Source organism: Heptranchias perlo, chromosome X (assembly GCF_035084215.1).
Source record: "Heptranchias perlo isolate sHepPer1 chromosome X, sHepPer1.hap1, whole genome shotgun sequence".
Lineage (NCBI taxonomy): Eukaryota > Metazoa > Chordata > Chondrichthyes > Hexanchiformes > Hexanchidae > Heptranchias > Heptranchias perlo.
The window spans coordinates 18,411,646-18,425,173 of record NC_090370.1 but is presented as its reverse complement, the minus strand read 5'-3'; the positions used below and the strand labels follow the sequence as shown (position 1 = coordinate 18,425,173).

The 13,528-nt window shown below is 48.0% G+C and overlaps 1 protein-coding gene across 3 annotated transcripts in view; it reads left to right on the top strand.

Moving 5' to 3' along the window:
• Positions 1–4,872: 4,872 nt before the first annotated feature.
• The window catches only part of LOC137307327 (integrin alpha-5-like), a 125,802-nt gene continuing 117,146 nt past the window's right edge, over positions 4,873–13,528 (top strand). For all 3 annotated transcript variants that reach the window (XM_067976803.1, XM_067976805.1, XM_067976804.1), the window contains exon 1: positions 4,873–4,997. In XM_067976803.1, coding sequence (XP_067832904.1) covers positions 4,955–4,997 — 43 coding nt within the window. In that variant the 5' untranslated portion in view covers positions 4,873–4,954. The remainder of the gene's footprint in view (positions 4,998–13,528) is intronic.

Genomic DNA, 13,528 nt, shown 5'->3' with positions numbered 1-13,528 from the left:
TCCCATCAAACATTCCCAGGGCAGGTACAGGGTTAGATACAGAGTAAAGCTCCCTCTACACTGTCCCATCAAACACTCCCAGGGCAGGTACAGGGTTAGATACAGAGTAAAGCTCCCCCTACACTGTCCCATCAAACACTCCCAGGGCAGGTACAGAGTTAGATACAGAGTAAAGCTCCCTCTACACTGTCCCATCAAACACTCCCAGGGCAGGTACAGAGTTAGATACAGAGTAAAGCTCCCTCTACACTGTCCCATCAAACTCTCCCAGGGCAGGTACAGGGTTAGATACAGAGTAAAGCTCCCTCTACACTGTCCCATCAAACACTCCCAGGGCAGGTACAGGGTTAGATACAGAGTAAAGCTCCCTCTACACTGTCCCATCAAGCACTCCCAGGGCAGGTACAGAGTTAGATACAGAGTAAAGCTCCCTCTACACTGTCCCATCAAACACTCTCAGGGCAGGTCGAGCAGAGTTTCGATATCTACTTCTCCCTGACAGTGTGCCTCTATTTCCTACTTCAACCATCCTGTGATCAAAATGAGATTGCGAATCAGTCCCAAATTACTTCTCTCTCAACAGACTTCCTGACACTCGGGTCAGTAAAATGACTTCACCTTTCACCTGTGACCTCCATCTTCTGCAGCTACTCTTCCTCCTTTTTTCTTTCTCTAATTTAGCTGAGCACTGTCCCAGTCAACTAAGAGGAGACTTTGTGCACTTGATCACTTCATAAATATCATGTGTCTGTTCTCCTGACTTGGCCACAGCAGCCTCTGGCCACGTGAGCATCCCCCTGGCCAACAAAGGATACTGTCCTGCACGTGGTGCTCGTTTATAACTGATTCCCCCTGACAATGTTCTGTTTGGGTCTGATTATGTGGAGTGTGACTACTGCAATCTTCATATTCCTGGACGATCCACTTCAGTTGACCTTAAAACAAAATGGCCCTCTTCACCTGGAACTGCTGTCTTAATGAGCCCCACAGCAAGGTGATCATTTGACTCCCTCCTTCCAATGGGAAGCCTGCTCCTATAATTCCACCTCCCTCTCCCGTTTTCTTCCGATTTTTTTTTTTCCCCCCTGTCCTCAGGGCCCTAGTGTCCGTTCTCCATCTGAGAGTCTGAACAGTGAGAGTCTCCAGGCTATTCTATCATGGAGGGAGTCATCGCCGAGCGCCCTGCCCCCACCTGAAGCGCACACTATCCAGCAAGGTTCATTTTACAGAAGCAGGAACCTTGGCCGATTCTCTCTCTATCCCCCAACCACCGAAACCAGGGCACTGAGGCTAAATCTAGCACCTTTATTGCCATCGTGGCTGAGATCAACCAACTGAGCTCAGCATTGAACTTGGGAACAGAGGAACATAGGAACAGGAGGAGGCCATTCAGCCCCTCGAGCCTGTTCCACCATTATATGAGATCATGGCTGATCTGTATCTTAACTCCATTTACCCACCCTGGTGTGGAGAAATCAGTTCCTGACTGTGTGTAAAACACTTAGCCATTGGGAACCTTCAGCCATCTGTGATTTTTGATCACCTCTTGCGCTGTGTACAATTTCTAATGCACAGTTTTGGATGTTTTTGTGTGGCGGTTTTGCATCTTGGGGCTGAGATGAGGCCATGAAACATGAGAATGAAGTTTGAGGGGTTATCCAGGTCCCAGCCCGCCCGGGGCCCAGTTCAGCTTTGATTTCCATGTCTGGCACCTCCAGCGGGCGAATCACGTCACTGAACACAAATGCCGTCAGCACTGTGACTGCTGTCACATGTCTATCCGGATTTCTTCTCCCGCATGTTGGAGAAGAGCTTTCAGGAACAGGAAAAGATCGCGAGTCCTGACAGGCCTGTCTGTCTTTTTTATCCAGGGTATGTTGCAGCTTGTTTCTTGGAGACTTTGCAATTGCCGGGAAACAAGGGACTGGCCACTGTAAGACTATTTTGATCTGACGCCAATTGGTTATAGTGGTGATCTTTTTATTTGAACAAAAGTCAGGATTAATTCATGCAAGTATTTAAGAGGTAATTGTCGAAGAGCAAGGAATCATACTCGCCCATTGTCCTCTGGGTAGAGAGTGTAACTTTATCTCTGCCTCGAACCCTGCTGTCGTCCCCCTCCGCACAGGGCCGGGCGTCCCCCACTCCTCCACACTGAACGTTGGTTTGTTCTGGGTTCATATGCACCCCTTTTATGAACCCGAGCCATCAAAATTGTTGAGGTGAGCACCTCCCCAATTTCATCTCCCTTCGACAGATAACGGCTATCCTGTTTGTCCAACTGCTCATCAATTTAACCTGATGTTCCCCGCCAGGCATTTCAAAGATAAGATGCATTAAAGAGACTCGAACTAGGGGCCACAGTTTAAAAAGAAGGGGTCTCCCATTTAAGACGGAGATGAGGAGAATTTTTTCTCTCCGAGGGTCGTGAGTCTGTGGAACTCCCTTCCCCAGAGAGGGGAGGCAGGGTCAGTGAATATTTTGAAGGCTGAGTTAGATAGATTCCTACAACACCAGGTTATATAGTCCAACAGTTTTATTTGAAAATCACAAGCTTTCGGAGGCTTTCTCCTTCACCTGACGAACACATCACCTGACGACGGAGAAAGCCTCCGAAAGCTTGTGATTTTCAAATAAAACAGTTGGACTATAACCTGGTGTTGTAAGATTCCTTACATTTGTCCACCCCAGTCCATCACCGGCATCTCCACATCTTAGCTAGATTCCTGATTAACAAGGGAGTCAAAGGTTATAGTGGGTAGACGGGAAAGTAGGGTTGAGATCACAATCAGATCGGCCATGATCTTATCAAATGGCAGAACAGGCTCGAGGGGCCGAATGGCCTACTCCTGCTCTTAATCCGTATGTTTGTGTAAACAGCCCAGGTGCTTGATGTGGTTCGGGGCTGGTCTGTCTGCTCGTTCCTGCTTTTCCATTGTCCCTTCTAATCTCCAATGCAGGCATATCCTTATCTGACAATGACCTCAGGATGTGATTAACTATTCTTGAAGACGACTTTAATTACTTCATCTTTCGAGTCAACAGCCTGCTTGTGGTGGAAAAATACTGAGTCTCTGTTGGAAAAACACTAAATGCTGACGAGTTACTTAATAAATGCAGTAACTTAAACTAAACTCCTAACATATATAAAAACCCTTGATCTACATTTTAAAAAAAAAACCCTTATTACAAAAGATATTCCTTTACACCACATTCTGTCGCAAAATCTTGTCTCGGAGGCAGGGACTGCCAGTCACCGTCATGTCAGAGCGTGTTTGTGAGAATGTGCTCTCTTGCCTTTCAGTTCTAGTAGTTGAATTACTACATGCCCCAAATATAACTTCACCCACCCCTGCTCCCGTCTCTGCGGTGATCTCCAGGAAACCAGCCCAGCCCTCCCAACATCCTGCATGATGTGGGTAAATTCTCACTCATTGGGGAGGGTGGGGAAGAGGCTTCCCATCGTGTCATTGTGACGCAGAAAGGACTCAACTCTATAATGTGTGCAGCTCTGCCCAAATATTGTGCAATGGTATCCTGCCGTTTACATTCACAGGTGTGTAAGGTCTGACCTGCTCTTGGTGAGGTGGCAGAAAGTCTGTCTGTCTGTCTGGCCGTGGCTGGTGGAAGATGATCCCTATTGTAAAGCCATTTTTCAATTTAATTCGCAAATTTGCCATGAATCCAATCGATTTCAACCTTTAGAAGGCTCACATGTGGAACCTGAGAAACGCCTTCTTGATTTTTTTTTTACTGAATCTGCCTCCTCGAGCAGCACATCACCTCCCCTCGTCATAAAGTTTTAAGCTTCCTGTTTGTTGCCATGGTGATAGCGGTACTCACGTGGAGGTGCGTGTTTTCACTGCTCGGTACCTGTGCTCGGCTGTGACTGAGTGCAGTGAGGATGCTCGATGATGAGTCATTTCGAGAAAGTCACGCTGAGTCCAAGTTTTGGGTCTCTCTTCGATCCGAGTCTGGAGCATAGGAACAGGTGTAGGCCATTCAGCCCCTCGTGCCTGCTCCGTCATTTGATAAGATCATGGCTGATCTGTGATCTAACTCCATATACCTGCCTTTGGCCCATATCCCTTAATACCTTTGGTTGCCAAAAAGCTATCTATCTCACATTTAAATTTAGCAATTGAGGTAGTATCAATTGCCGTTTGCGGAAGAGAGTTCCAAACTTCTACCACCCTTTGTGTGTAGAAATGTTTTCTAATCTCACTCCTGAAAGGTCTGGCTCTAATTTTTAGACTGTGCCCCCTACTCCTAAAATCCCCAACCAGCGGAAATAGTTTCTCTCTAGCCACCCTATCCGTTCCCCTTAATATCTTATAAACTTCGATCAGATCACCTCTTAACCTGCAAAACTCCAGAGAATACAACCCCAATTTGTGTAATCTCTCCTCGTAACTTAACCCTTGAAGTCCGGGTATCATTCTGGTAAACCGACGCTGCACTCCCTCCAAGGCCAATATGTCCTTCCGAAGGTGCGGTGCCCAGAACTGCTCACAGTACTCCCGGTGCGGTCTAACCAGGGTTTTGTATAGCTGCAGCATAACTTCTGCCCCCTTGTACTCCGGTCCTCTGGATATAAAGGCCAGCATTCCATTAGCCTTATTGATTATTTTCTGCACCTGTTCATGACACTTCAATGATCGATGGACCTGAACCCCCTCGGTCCCTTTGGACATCCACTGTTTTTAACTTTGGAGTTGAGTCCAATGCACATTCCGAATAAATGAGGCTTGTGGCTGGCAGATGGGACAACTCTGCTCGAAGCCTCACTTTGAGGCTCATTGCTGCTCTCCACCTCGGTTCTGTCAGCACGATGGTTTCTAACGTTCTTGATTTTTGTTCTTTCAGGCCGAGTGTTCTTATCGGAGCTCCCAAAGCCAATACCAGTCAGTCGAACATAACGGAAGGTGGCGCTGTATACTCATGTGCTTGGGGCATGAACGACACAGACTGCCAGCAGGTTCCTTTTGATCTAACAGGTACAGCTTTAATTGCTCTGAGATGCTCTGCTCCGTACTTGGAGTCTGAGACACGTTGATCTCGTCCGATGTTCCAATATATGGGGAAAGACAATGGATAATTGGAGGCAAACCAGTTCAGGGAAGTGTTGTCTGATCTGATGAGAGTTGATTTTAGTTCTGACTCCCGTTTTTTTTTTGTTCTCTGGGTGTCGTTGGCCTGCTTGCCTTTTTTTGCCCTTAAAAGGTGGTGGTGGGCTTTCTTCTTGAAGGCCACTTCAGAGGGCATTAGGCCAAGCACATAGTGTGGGCCTGGAGTCACATGTAGGCCCAGACCAGGTAGGGGTGGTAGCTTCTCCTCCCTGGAGGTGTTAGTGAACCAGATTTATCAAATTCGGTTTCACTCAACCTTCTGGATTGCTGGTCCAGTACAGAGGCAGTACACTGCAATAGTTGCAGTCCCGTCCTTTACACTGTGAATGCTGGGTTGGTGCTATGCCCTCTGAGAGAAACCTGTCGTCCCATTACAGCCCCTCCATTCTAGTGTGATCATGATCCTGAGGTGGAAGGGGACAATCTCTTGGGTGGAACGCCCACTGAATGTTAATGGACTCAGTAACTTCAATATTTTTTTAAAAATTGATTGAATTCCCTGCCAACAATGTATTAAATTATTATTTTGCTGTATTAAATGTCCATCTAAAATGTGATGGAACCCAAGCTCCAGTAGATCCACGTTGGATGGGTGAGGGGGTCTGAGGCCTAGTCCTGTTGCTCGGCGACCCCGTTGAGGAAGAACGTGAATTGCTACGTTGTCTTTTTAAAAGCATAAGACTCTGCGAAACCGGCTCGGGATTTGTGTTTGGTCTACACTCATTGCTGACAAACCACTGCATGTTTTAATTCCCTCCAGGCGCGTTTTTTTTTCCCCTGAAAAAATAAATTATTGCAACATGTGGAAGAGTGATATGAAAACCAAATGGGAATTCTCTTGTAGTAGGCCTTTGTGCTAACACTGGAAAAAATGTGGGTCAGCCAAAACTGTCTAGCACAGTAGTACAGGGAAAGAGTTTCCCCCCCTCCCTCCCTTCTATTGGAAACATTGTTAGATCAAGTAATCCTTTTTTGTATTGAGAGCCGTGTTGGAGCTCTTAGAATTTTTATCTCATTGAAGAAACAAAAATTCATGTACGAAATGAAGTTGGGACGAGCCTATATTTAAGTTTGAAGAAGTTGGCACTGTTCACATCAAAATCCCGGCCTACATCCAGAGCAGTGACGCGTGCATCCTTTCTCTTGGAGGCTTGTTGCCGGCCTGATGCTATTTTAGTGGCACAGGGTGTGAAACGGCAGGAACGTGCTGCCTCAGAGTTGTTGTATTTTGGCGGGTCCATTGGGGCTAAAGCGAGAGGGTCACAGGGGCATCTGTTAACCCCTTCCTTCCACATGTTGAATTGATCGTTTCGGGCTTGAGGGCGCAGACACCCATTCTTTCACTCTCGTTATATAATGAGTGGGAAGACGGAGCAGAGAGAAACAACGTACGAGGATTTTCTTTGCATCGGTTGGAAAAGTGGCCAACGAGAAATTAAAGACAGTATTAAATCAAAGGAAGAGGCACAGAAAGTTGCCAGAAAAAGCAGTAAACCTGAGGATTGGGAACATTTTCGAATTCAGCAAAGGAGGGCCAAGAAATTGATAAAGAAAGGGAAAATAGAATATGAGAGTAAACTGGCGAGATACATAAAAACGGACTGTAAAAGCTTCTATAGGGATGTAAAAAGGAAAAGACTGGTGAAGGCAAATGTGGGTCCCTTACAGACAGACGGGAGAATTTGTAACGGGGAATAAGGAAATGGCAGAGAAACGAAACAAATACTTTGTATCTGACTTCACGGAAGAAGACACAAAAACCTCCCAGAAATACTAGAGAACCAAGGGACTAGTGAGAATGAGGAACTGAAAGAAATTAGTTTTAGTAAAAAAAATAGTACTAGAGAAATTAATGGGACTGAAAGTTGATAAATCCCCAGGACCTGATAATCTACATCCCAGAGTACTAAAAGAGGTAGCCATGGAAATACTGGATGCATTGGTTGTCATCTTCCAAAATTCCATAGATTATGGAACGGTTCCTGCAGATTGGAGGGCGGCAAATGTAACCCCACTATTTAAGAAAGGAGGGAGAGAGAAAACAGGGAACTACAGACCGGTTAGCCTAACATCAGTAGTAGGGAAAATGCTGGAGTCTATTATAAAGGATGTGATAACAGAACACTCAGAAAATATCAACGGGATTAGACAAAGTCAACATGGATTTATGAAAGGGAAATCATGTTTGACAAACCTACTGGAGTTCTTTTGAGGATGTAACGAGTAGAATAGATAAGGGAGAACCAGTGGATGTGGTTTATTTGGATTTTCAGAAGGCTTTTGATAAGGTCCCACACAGGAGGTTGGTGAACAAAGTTAGAGCACATGGGATTGGGGGGAATATACTGGCATGGATTGAGAATTGGTTAACAGACAGAAAACAGAGAGTAGGAATAAATGGGTCTTTTTCAGGTCGGCAGACTGTGACTAGTGGGGTACAGCAGGGATTGGTGCTTGGGCCTCAGCTATTCAAAATATATATCAATGATTTGGATGGGGGACCCATATGTAATATTTCCAAGTTTGCTGATGACAAAACTAGGTGGGATCGTGAGTTGTGAGGACGATGCAAAGAGGCTGGAACCAATTGAGAGGGAGAAAAACCAACTGTATCCCGATGAGAGTCAGCACCTTCAGGAGAGGGTGAAAAACCAACTGTACCCCAGTGAGAATCAGCACCTTCAGGAGAGGGTGAAAAACCAACTGTATCCCAGTGAGAGTCAGCACCTTCAGGAGAGGGTGAAAAACCAACTGTATCCCAGTGAGAGTCAGCACCTTCAGGAGAGGGTGAAAAACCAACTGTATCCCAGTGAGAGTCAGCACCTTCAGGAGAGGGTGAAAAACCAACTGTATCCCAGTGAGAGTCAGCACCTTCAGGAGATGGTGAAAAACCAACTGTATCCCAGTGAGAGTCTGCACCTTCAGGAGAGGGTGAAAAACCAACTGTATCCCAGTGAGAGTCCGGACCTTCAGGAGAGTGTGAAAAACCAACTGTATCCCAGTGAGAGTCAGCACCTTCAGGAGAGGGTGAAAAACCAACTGTATCCCAGTGAGAGTCAGCACCTTCAGGAGAGTGTGAAAAACCAACTGTATCCCAGTGAGAGTCAGCACCTTCAGGAGAGTGTGAAAAACCAACTGTACCCCAGTGAGAGTCAGCACCTTCAGGAGAGGGTGAAAAACCAACTGTATCCCAGTGAGAGTCAGCACCTTCAGGAGAGGGTGAAAAACCAACTGTATCCCAGTGAGAGTCAGTACCTTCAGGAGAGAGTGAAAAACCAACTGTATCCCAGTGAGAGTCAGCACCTTCAGGAGAGGGTGAAAAACCAACTGCATCCCAGTGAGAGTCAGCACCTTCAGGAGAGGGTGAAAAACCAACTGTATCCCAGTGAGAGTCAGCACCTTCAGGAGAGGGTGAAAAACCAACTGTATCCCAGTGAGAGTCCGGACCTATGGGCAGTGCATCTCATGACCCTGGATGCTGAAGGTTGCCAGCTCCATCACCAAAGACCTCCTCCTTCCTCGATTAGTCTCCTCTCCTGAAGTGTTGGGATTTCGGGGGGTACAGTTCCACAGCTGCCTGACTTCATCTATTTCCTCACACATTGTGTGTTAGCCTCATTAGAGAACTCGGAGGAGGGGGTGCGGGGAAATCAGCAAACCCCAATTCTCTCCTCGCATCACTTCCACACCCCTGTACTTCCCAAGCAGGAGTCCCTGCTTCAGGGGCACTGAGCCCAATTGTTAGCCCCCTGCAGCGACCCCGGATAAGGTGAGCTATTGCGGGAGGTGGAACGTGGCTCAGAGAGTCACTGGCTGAAGCAGAGAGTGGGCGGGGGGGGGGGGGGGGGGGGGAAGAGAGGGGGAAGCTTTGTGAAACCACACTTTGTGTCTGCTTCCAGCTGCTGCTCACGGCCAGAACCTCTCACCACAACCCATCTCCGGAGCTAATGGCTGCTTCCTCGATACACCACAAGAGACCTTTGCTTCTCTGGCTGTGTGGGATGGATTTGTTCTTTGAAGTTTAATGTTCTGGCTGGGATCCTGGGCCGCCTCAGGCCTGGAATTGAGTGCAGTAGGAGCAGGGACGATGCGATTTGCAGATGATGTGGTGGGTATGTGTCCAGTGAGATGGTGGCAGTGGTTCAAGTTTACATTGAATGAAACTGAAGGAATTCAGGAAGATGTTAATGAAATATTGAGCGATTTATGCGGGAGTTACTGCCAGACCATGTTTCATGGGCCCAACCTCGGCCTGGCCTCTGTCTCTCTCTAGCACTGAGGAAAACAGTGACCATTTCGAAGGGTTTTTGGCGTGAAAACGTGAAAACCTCTGCATAGTGTTGCTTGTATTGGCTGCTGGCCTCCTGAAATGAATGCCAACCGGAATTTCTGGCTTGCAAGGGGCGAGGAAGCAAGCCTGGGGAGTCGTTAAAGTGTGGCCATCCAAAACGGGGTGATGAGCACAGCACACTGCTCAGTGCTGCTGATGCAAGTGGTTTGATTAAAAGGGGCACCTCAGTCGGTTGTGATCGCACCAAACAAGCTCCGTGCCTGTACTCGCTGAATGTGGATTCTTTATAGCTGAGGTCCAGACAGTCAGCATGGTTTATGAGCACGTTGGCTGCCTTCTAGGTGGCTACAAGAGCAGGTCAGAGGCTGGGTATTCTGCGGCGAGTGACTCACCTCCTGACTCCCCAAAGCCTTTCCACCATCTACAAGGCACAAGTCAGGAGTGTGATGGAATATTCTCCACTTGCCTGGATGAGTGCAGCTCCAACAACACTCAAGAAGCTCGACACCATCCAGGACAAAGCAGCCCGCTTGATTGGCACCCCATCCACCACCCTAAACATTCACTCCCTTCACCACCGGCACACTGTGGCTGCAGTGTGTACCACCCACAGGATGCAATGCAGCAACTCGCCAAGGCTTCTTCGACAGCTCCTCCCAAACCCGCGACCTCTACCACCTAGAAGGACAAGAGCAGCAGGCACATGGGAACAACACCACCTGCACGTTCCCCTCCAAGTCAGACACCATCCCGACTTGGAAATATATCGCCGTTCCTTCATCGTCACTGGGTCAAAATCCTGGAACTCCCTTCCTAACAGCACTGTGGGAGAACCTTCACCACACGGACTGCAGCGGTTCAAGAAGGCGGCTCACCACCACCTTCTCAAGGGCAATTAGGGATGGGCAATAAATGCCGGCCTCGCCAGCGACGCCCACATCTCATGAACGAATAAAAAAAAATGTTTTCAAGATGGCCGCTCGTCATTCGGAGACGTATAAAACTCCCACTGTTTGAGAATCCTGACTGACTGGGGTCGATTCTAACCCCCTCCCCCCACCTGCCTCCCTGGGGGGTGGGAATGATGTGGCGGGAGGCGGCCGCGACACATTCCTGCCCCCGCCCCCTCGCCCCAGACGTTGTAGCTTACCTCGGAACAGGCACAGGAGGGCCACCTGGCCCAGGCAGGCGGGGGCTTACTTTACAGTCAGGAGTCGCGGCCTGGTGATGTCGCTGGCGCAGCAACGCGATTTTAACTGCTGCGATGGAGAGGGGCCCACGGCTACACCACGGCGGAAGTCATCGGAGGCCAAGGTTAATGCTTCAGTTACCTTTTCTGTGGACTCCTTGTGGGCCAGGAGGTGCTGCCGCAAGGAGTCCATGGCCCTACTCAGGCCCTGTGTCTCCCTCCCAGCACCCCCCTCCCCAAAGCAGTAACTTCATTCCCAGAGCAGATCCCTCTGGTCCTCAGGCTCCTCTCACAATTTCTGCTCTCACTCAGCCAGCCCTGACCTCACTCCTGCTGGTTTCGAGTGCGAGGCGGTGATGGGTTATGCAAATGAGGCCCAGGAGTTAAAATGGCCTGGGTGTCACATTGGGCTTTCCTTCCCGCCCCTGCACCCCTGCCCGCCCCATGTTGAAGACCCTGACGTCTATCTCTTGTTCTCGGTATTTTTGTTCTGTCCCTTTCTGTACTGGTTGGGTTGAGTTCATCGTTTGGGAATATAGACAGTCTGGGTGAGTGGGCGGAGATTTGGCAGATGCAATACAATATTGGAAAATGTGAGGTTATGCACTTTGGCAGGAAAAATCAGAGAGCAAGTTGTTATCTTAATGGCGAGAAACGGGAAAGTACTGCAGTACAAAGGGATCTGGGGGTCCTCGTGCAAGAAAATCAAAAAGTTAGTTTGCAGGTGCAGCAGGTGATCAAGAAGGCCAACGGAATGTTGGCTTTTATTGCTCGGGGGATAGAATATAAAAACAGGGAGGTATTGCTGCAGTTATATAAGGTATTGGTGAGACCGCACCTGGAATACTGCATACAGTTTTGGTCTCCATACTTAAGAAAAGACATACTTGCTCTCGAGGCAGTACAAAGAAGGTTCACTCGGTTAATCCCGGGGATGAGGGGGCGGACATATGAGGAGAGGTTGAGTAGATTGGGACTGTACTCATTGGAGTTCAGAAGAATGAGAGGCGATCTTATTGAAACATATAAGATTGTGAAGGGGCTTGATCGGGTGGATGCGGTAAGGATGTTCCCAAGGATGGGTGAAATTAGAACTAGGGGGCATAATCTTAGAATAAGGGGCTGCTCTTTCAAAACTGAGATGAGGAGAAACTTCTTCACTCGGAGGGTAGTAGGTCTGTGGAATTTGCTGCCCCAGGAAGCTGTGGAAGCTACATCATTAAATAAATTTAAAACAGAAATAGACAGTTTCCTAGAAGTAAAGGGAATTAGGGGTTACGGGGAGCGGGCAGGAAATTGGACATGAATTTAGATTTGAGGTTAGGATCAGATCAGCCATGATCTTATTGAATGGCGGAGCAGGCTCGAGGGGCCGATTGGCCTACTCCTGCTCCTATTTCTTATGTTCTTATGTTCTTATCTTCTAGTTTCTGAGGGCAACACGGGGGGCTGAATTAACCTGAGCAGAGATACTGGTGATTGGAAGGGTTGTATCAGTGTTCACTTTGTGCATTAACACAGCTCGGGCATTGAGTTCAGTTCCCCTTCCACACAAGGAAACACCAGCATGTTTGTTCATCCAAATTCAGTGGAACTGCTTTTCCTTCGCAGCCTTTTCACGTGTCCCTCTGACCTTTGCCCTTCGTTTTGGCCGTTGCTGTGAGTGGTACTGTGTTCTGACGAGCCAAAAGCCACTGATTTAATGTCCATCGAGATGGCGGTGAGGTGTTTGCATGAATGTCGTGCAGTTTGTTTGCCTTGGTGGAGAGGAGAGGATATCGTGACAGAGCCACATCCTGTGCCTTTTAGAAAACAACAGATTTTAGTTCGACCCTTGTGTGGAATGTCAGGGCCCAGCACAGGACTCTGTTAATACGCCAATTGGTGGTGCAGTTGTGACTTTCTGGTGTCTGATAGCTTGTGCAGGATGGCCTTTTAAAAATGATACTTCCGCTCGGGTGTGACACTCTCCGCTTTGTTCCTGATCTTTTACCCATTGAAGTGAGGGTAAACTGAGGAAACACATCGTCAACGTTCATTTTTAAAACCCTAGTCGATATCACGCACTGGCATTCAGCCAAGCTCTGGCTTCTGTGTGGAGAAAATTCTTCACTTAATACAAAGTAAATTTACAAGTAAACACTTTCCAAAACATGCAATGAAAACAAAAAACTAGTCGTCGAGAGGCCTCTAGGTGTCAGCCGTGGCTCAGTGCGTAACTCTCTCATCTCTGAATCACAAAGTCATGGGTTCGAGTCCCACTCCAGAGACTTGAGCCCATAATCCAGGCTGACACTCCCAGTGAGGTACTGAGGGAGTGCTACATTGTCGGAGGTGCCGTCTTTCAGAAGAGATGCTAAAGCTCTCAAGTGGATGTGAAAGGTCCCAGAGAAGAGCAGGGGAGTTCTCCCCGGTGTCCTGGGCCAATATTTATCCCTCAACCAACGTCACTAAAACAGATTATCTGATCATGTATCACATTGCTGTTTGTGGGAGCTTGTTGTCTACAAATTGGCTGCTGTGTTTCCTACATTATAACAGTGACTACACTTCAAAAGTACTTCACTGGCTGTAAAGGCAATTTTATTGAGAATAGAGTTTTTTTTTATTCGTTCATGGGATGTGGGCGTCGCTGGCGAGGCCGGCATTTATTGCCCATCCCGAATTGCCCTCGAGAAGGTGGTGGTGAGCCGCCTTCTTGAACCGCTGCAGTCCGTCTGGTGAAGGTTCTCCCACAGTGCTGTTAGGAAGGGAGTTCCAGGATTTTGACCCAGCGACGATGAAGGAACGGCCGATATATTTCCAAGTCGGGATGGTGTGTGACTTGGAGGGGAACGTGCAGGTGGTGTTGCTCCCATGTGCCTGCTGCTCTTGTCCTTCTAGGTGGTAGAGGTCGCGGGTGTTGTAATATCCTGACTG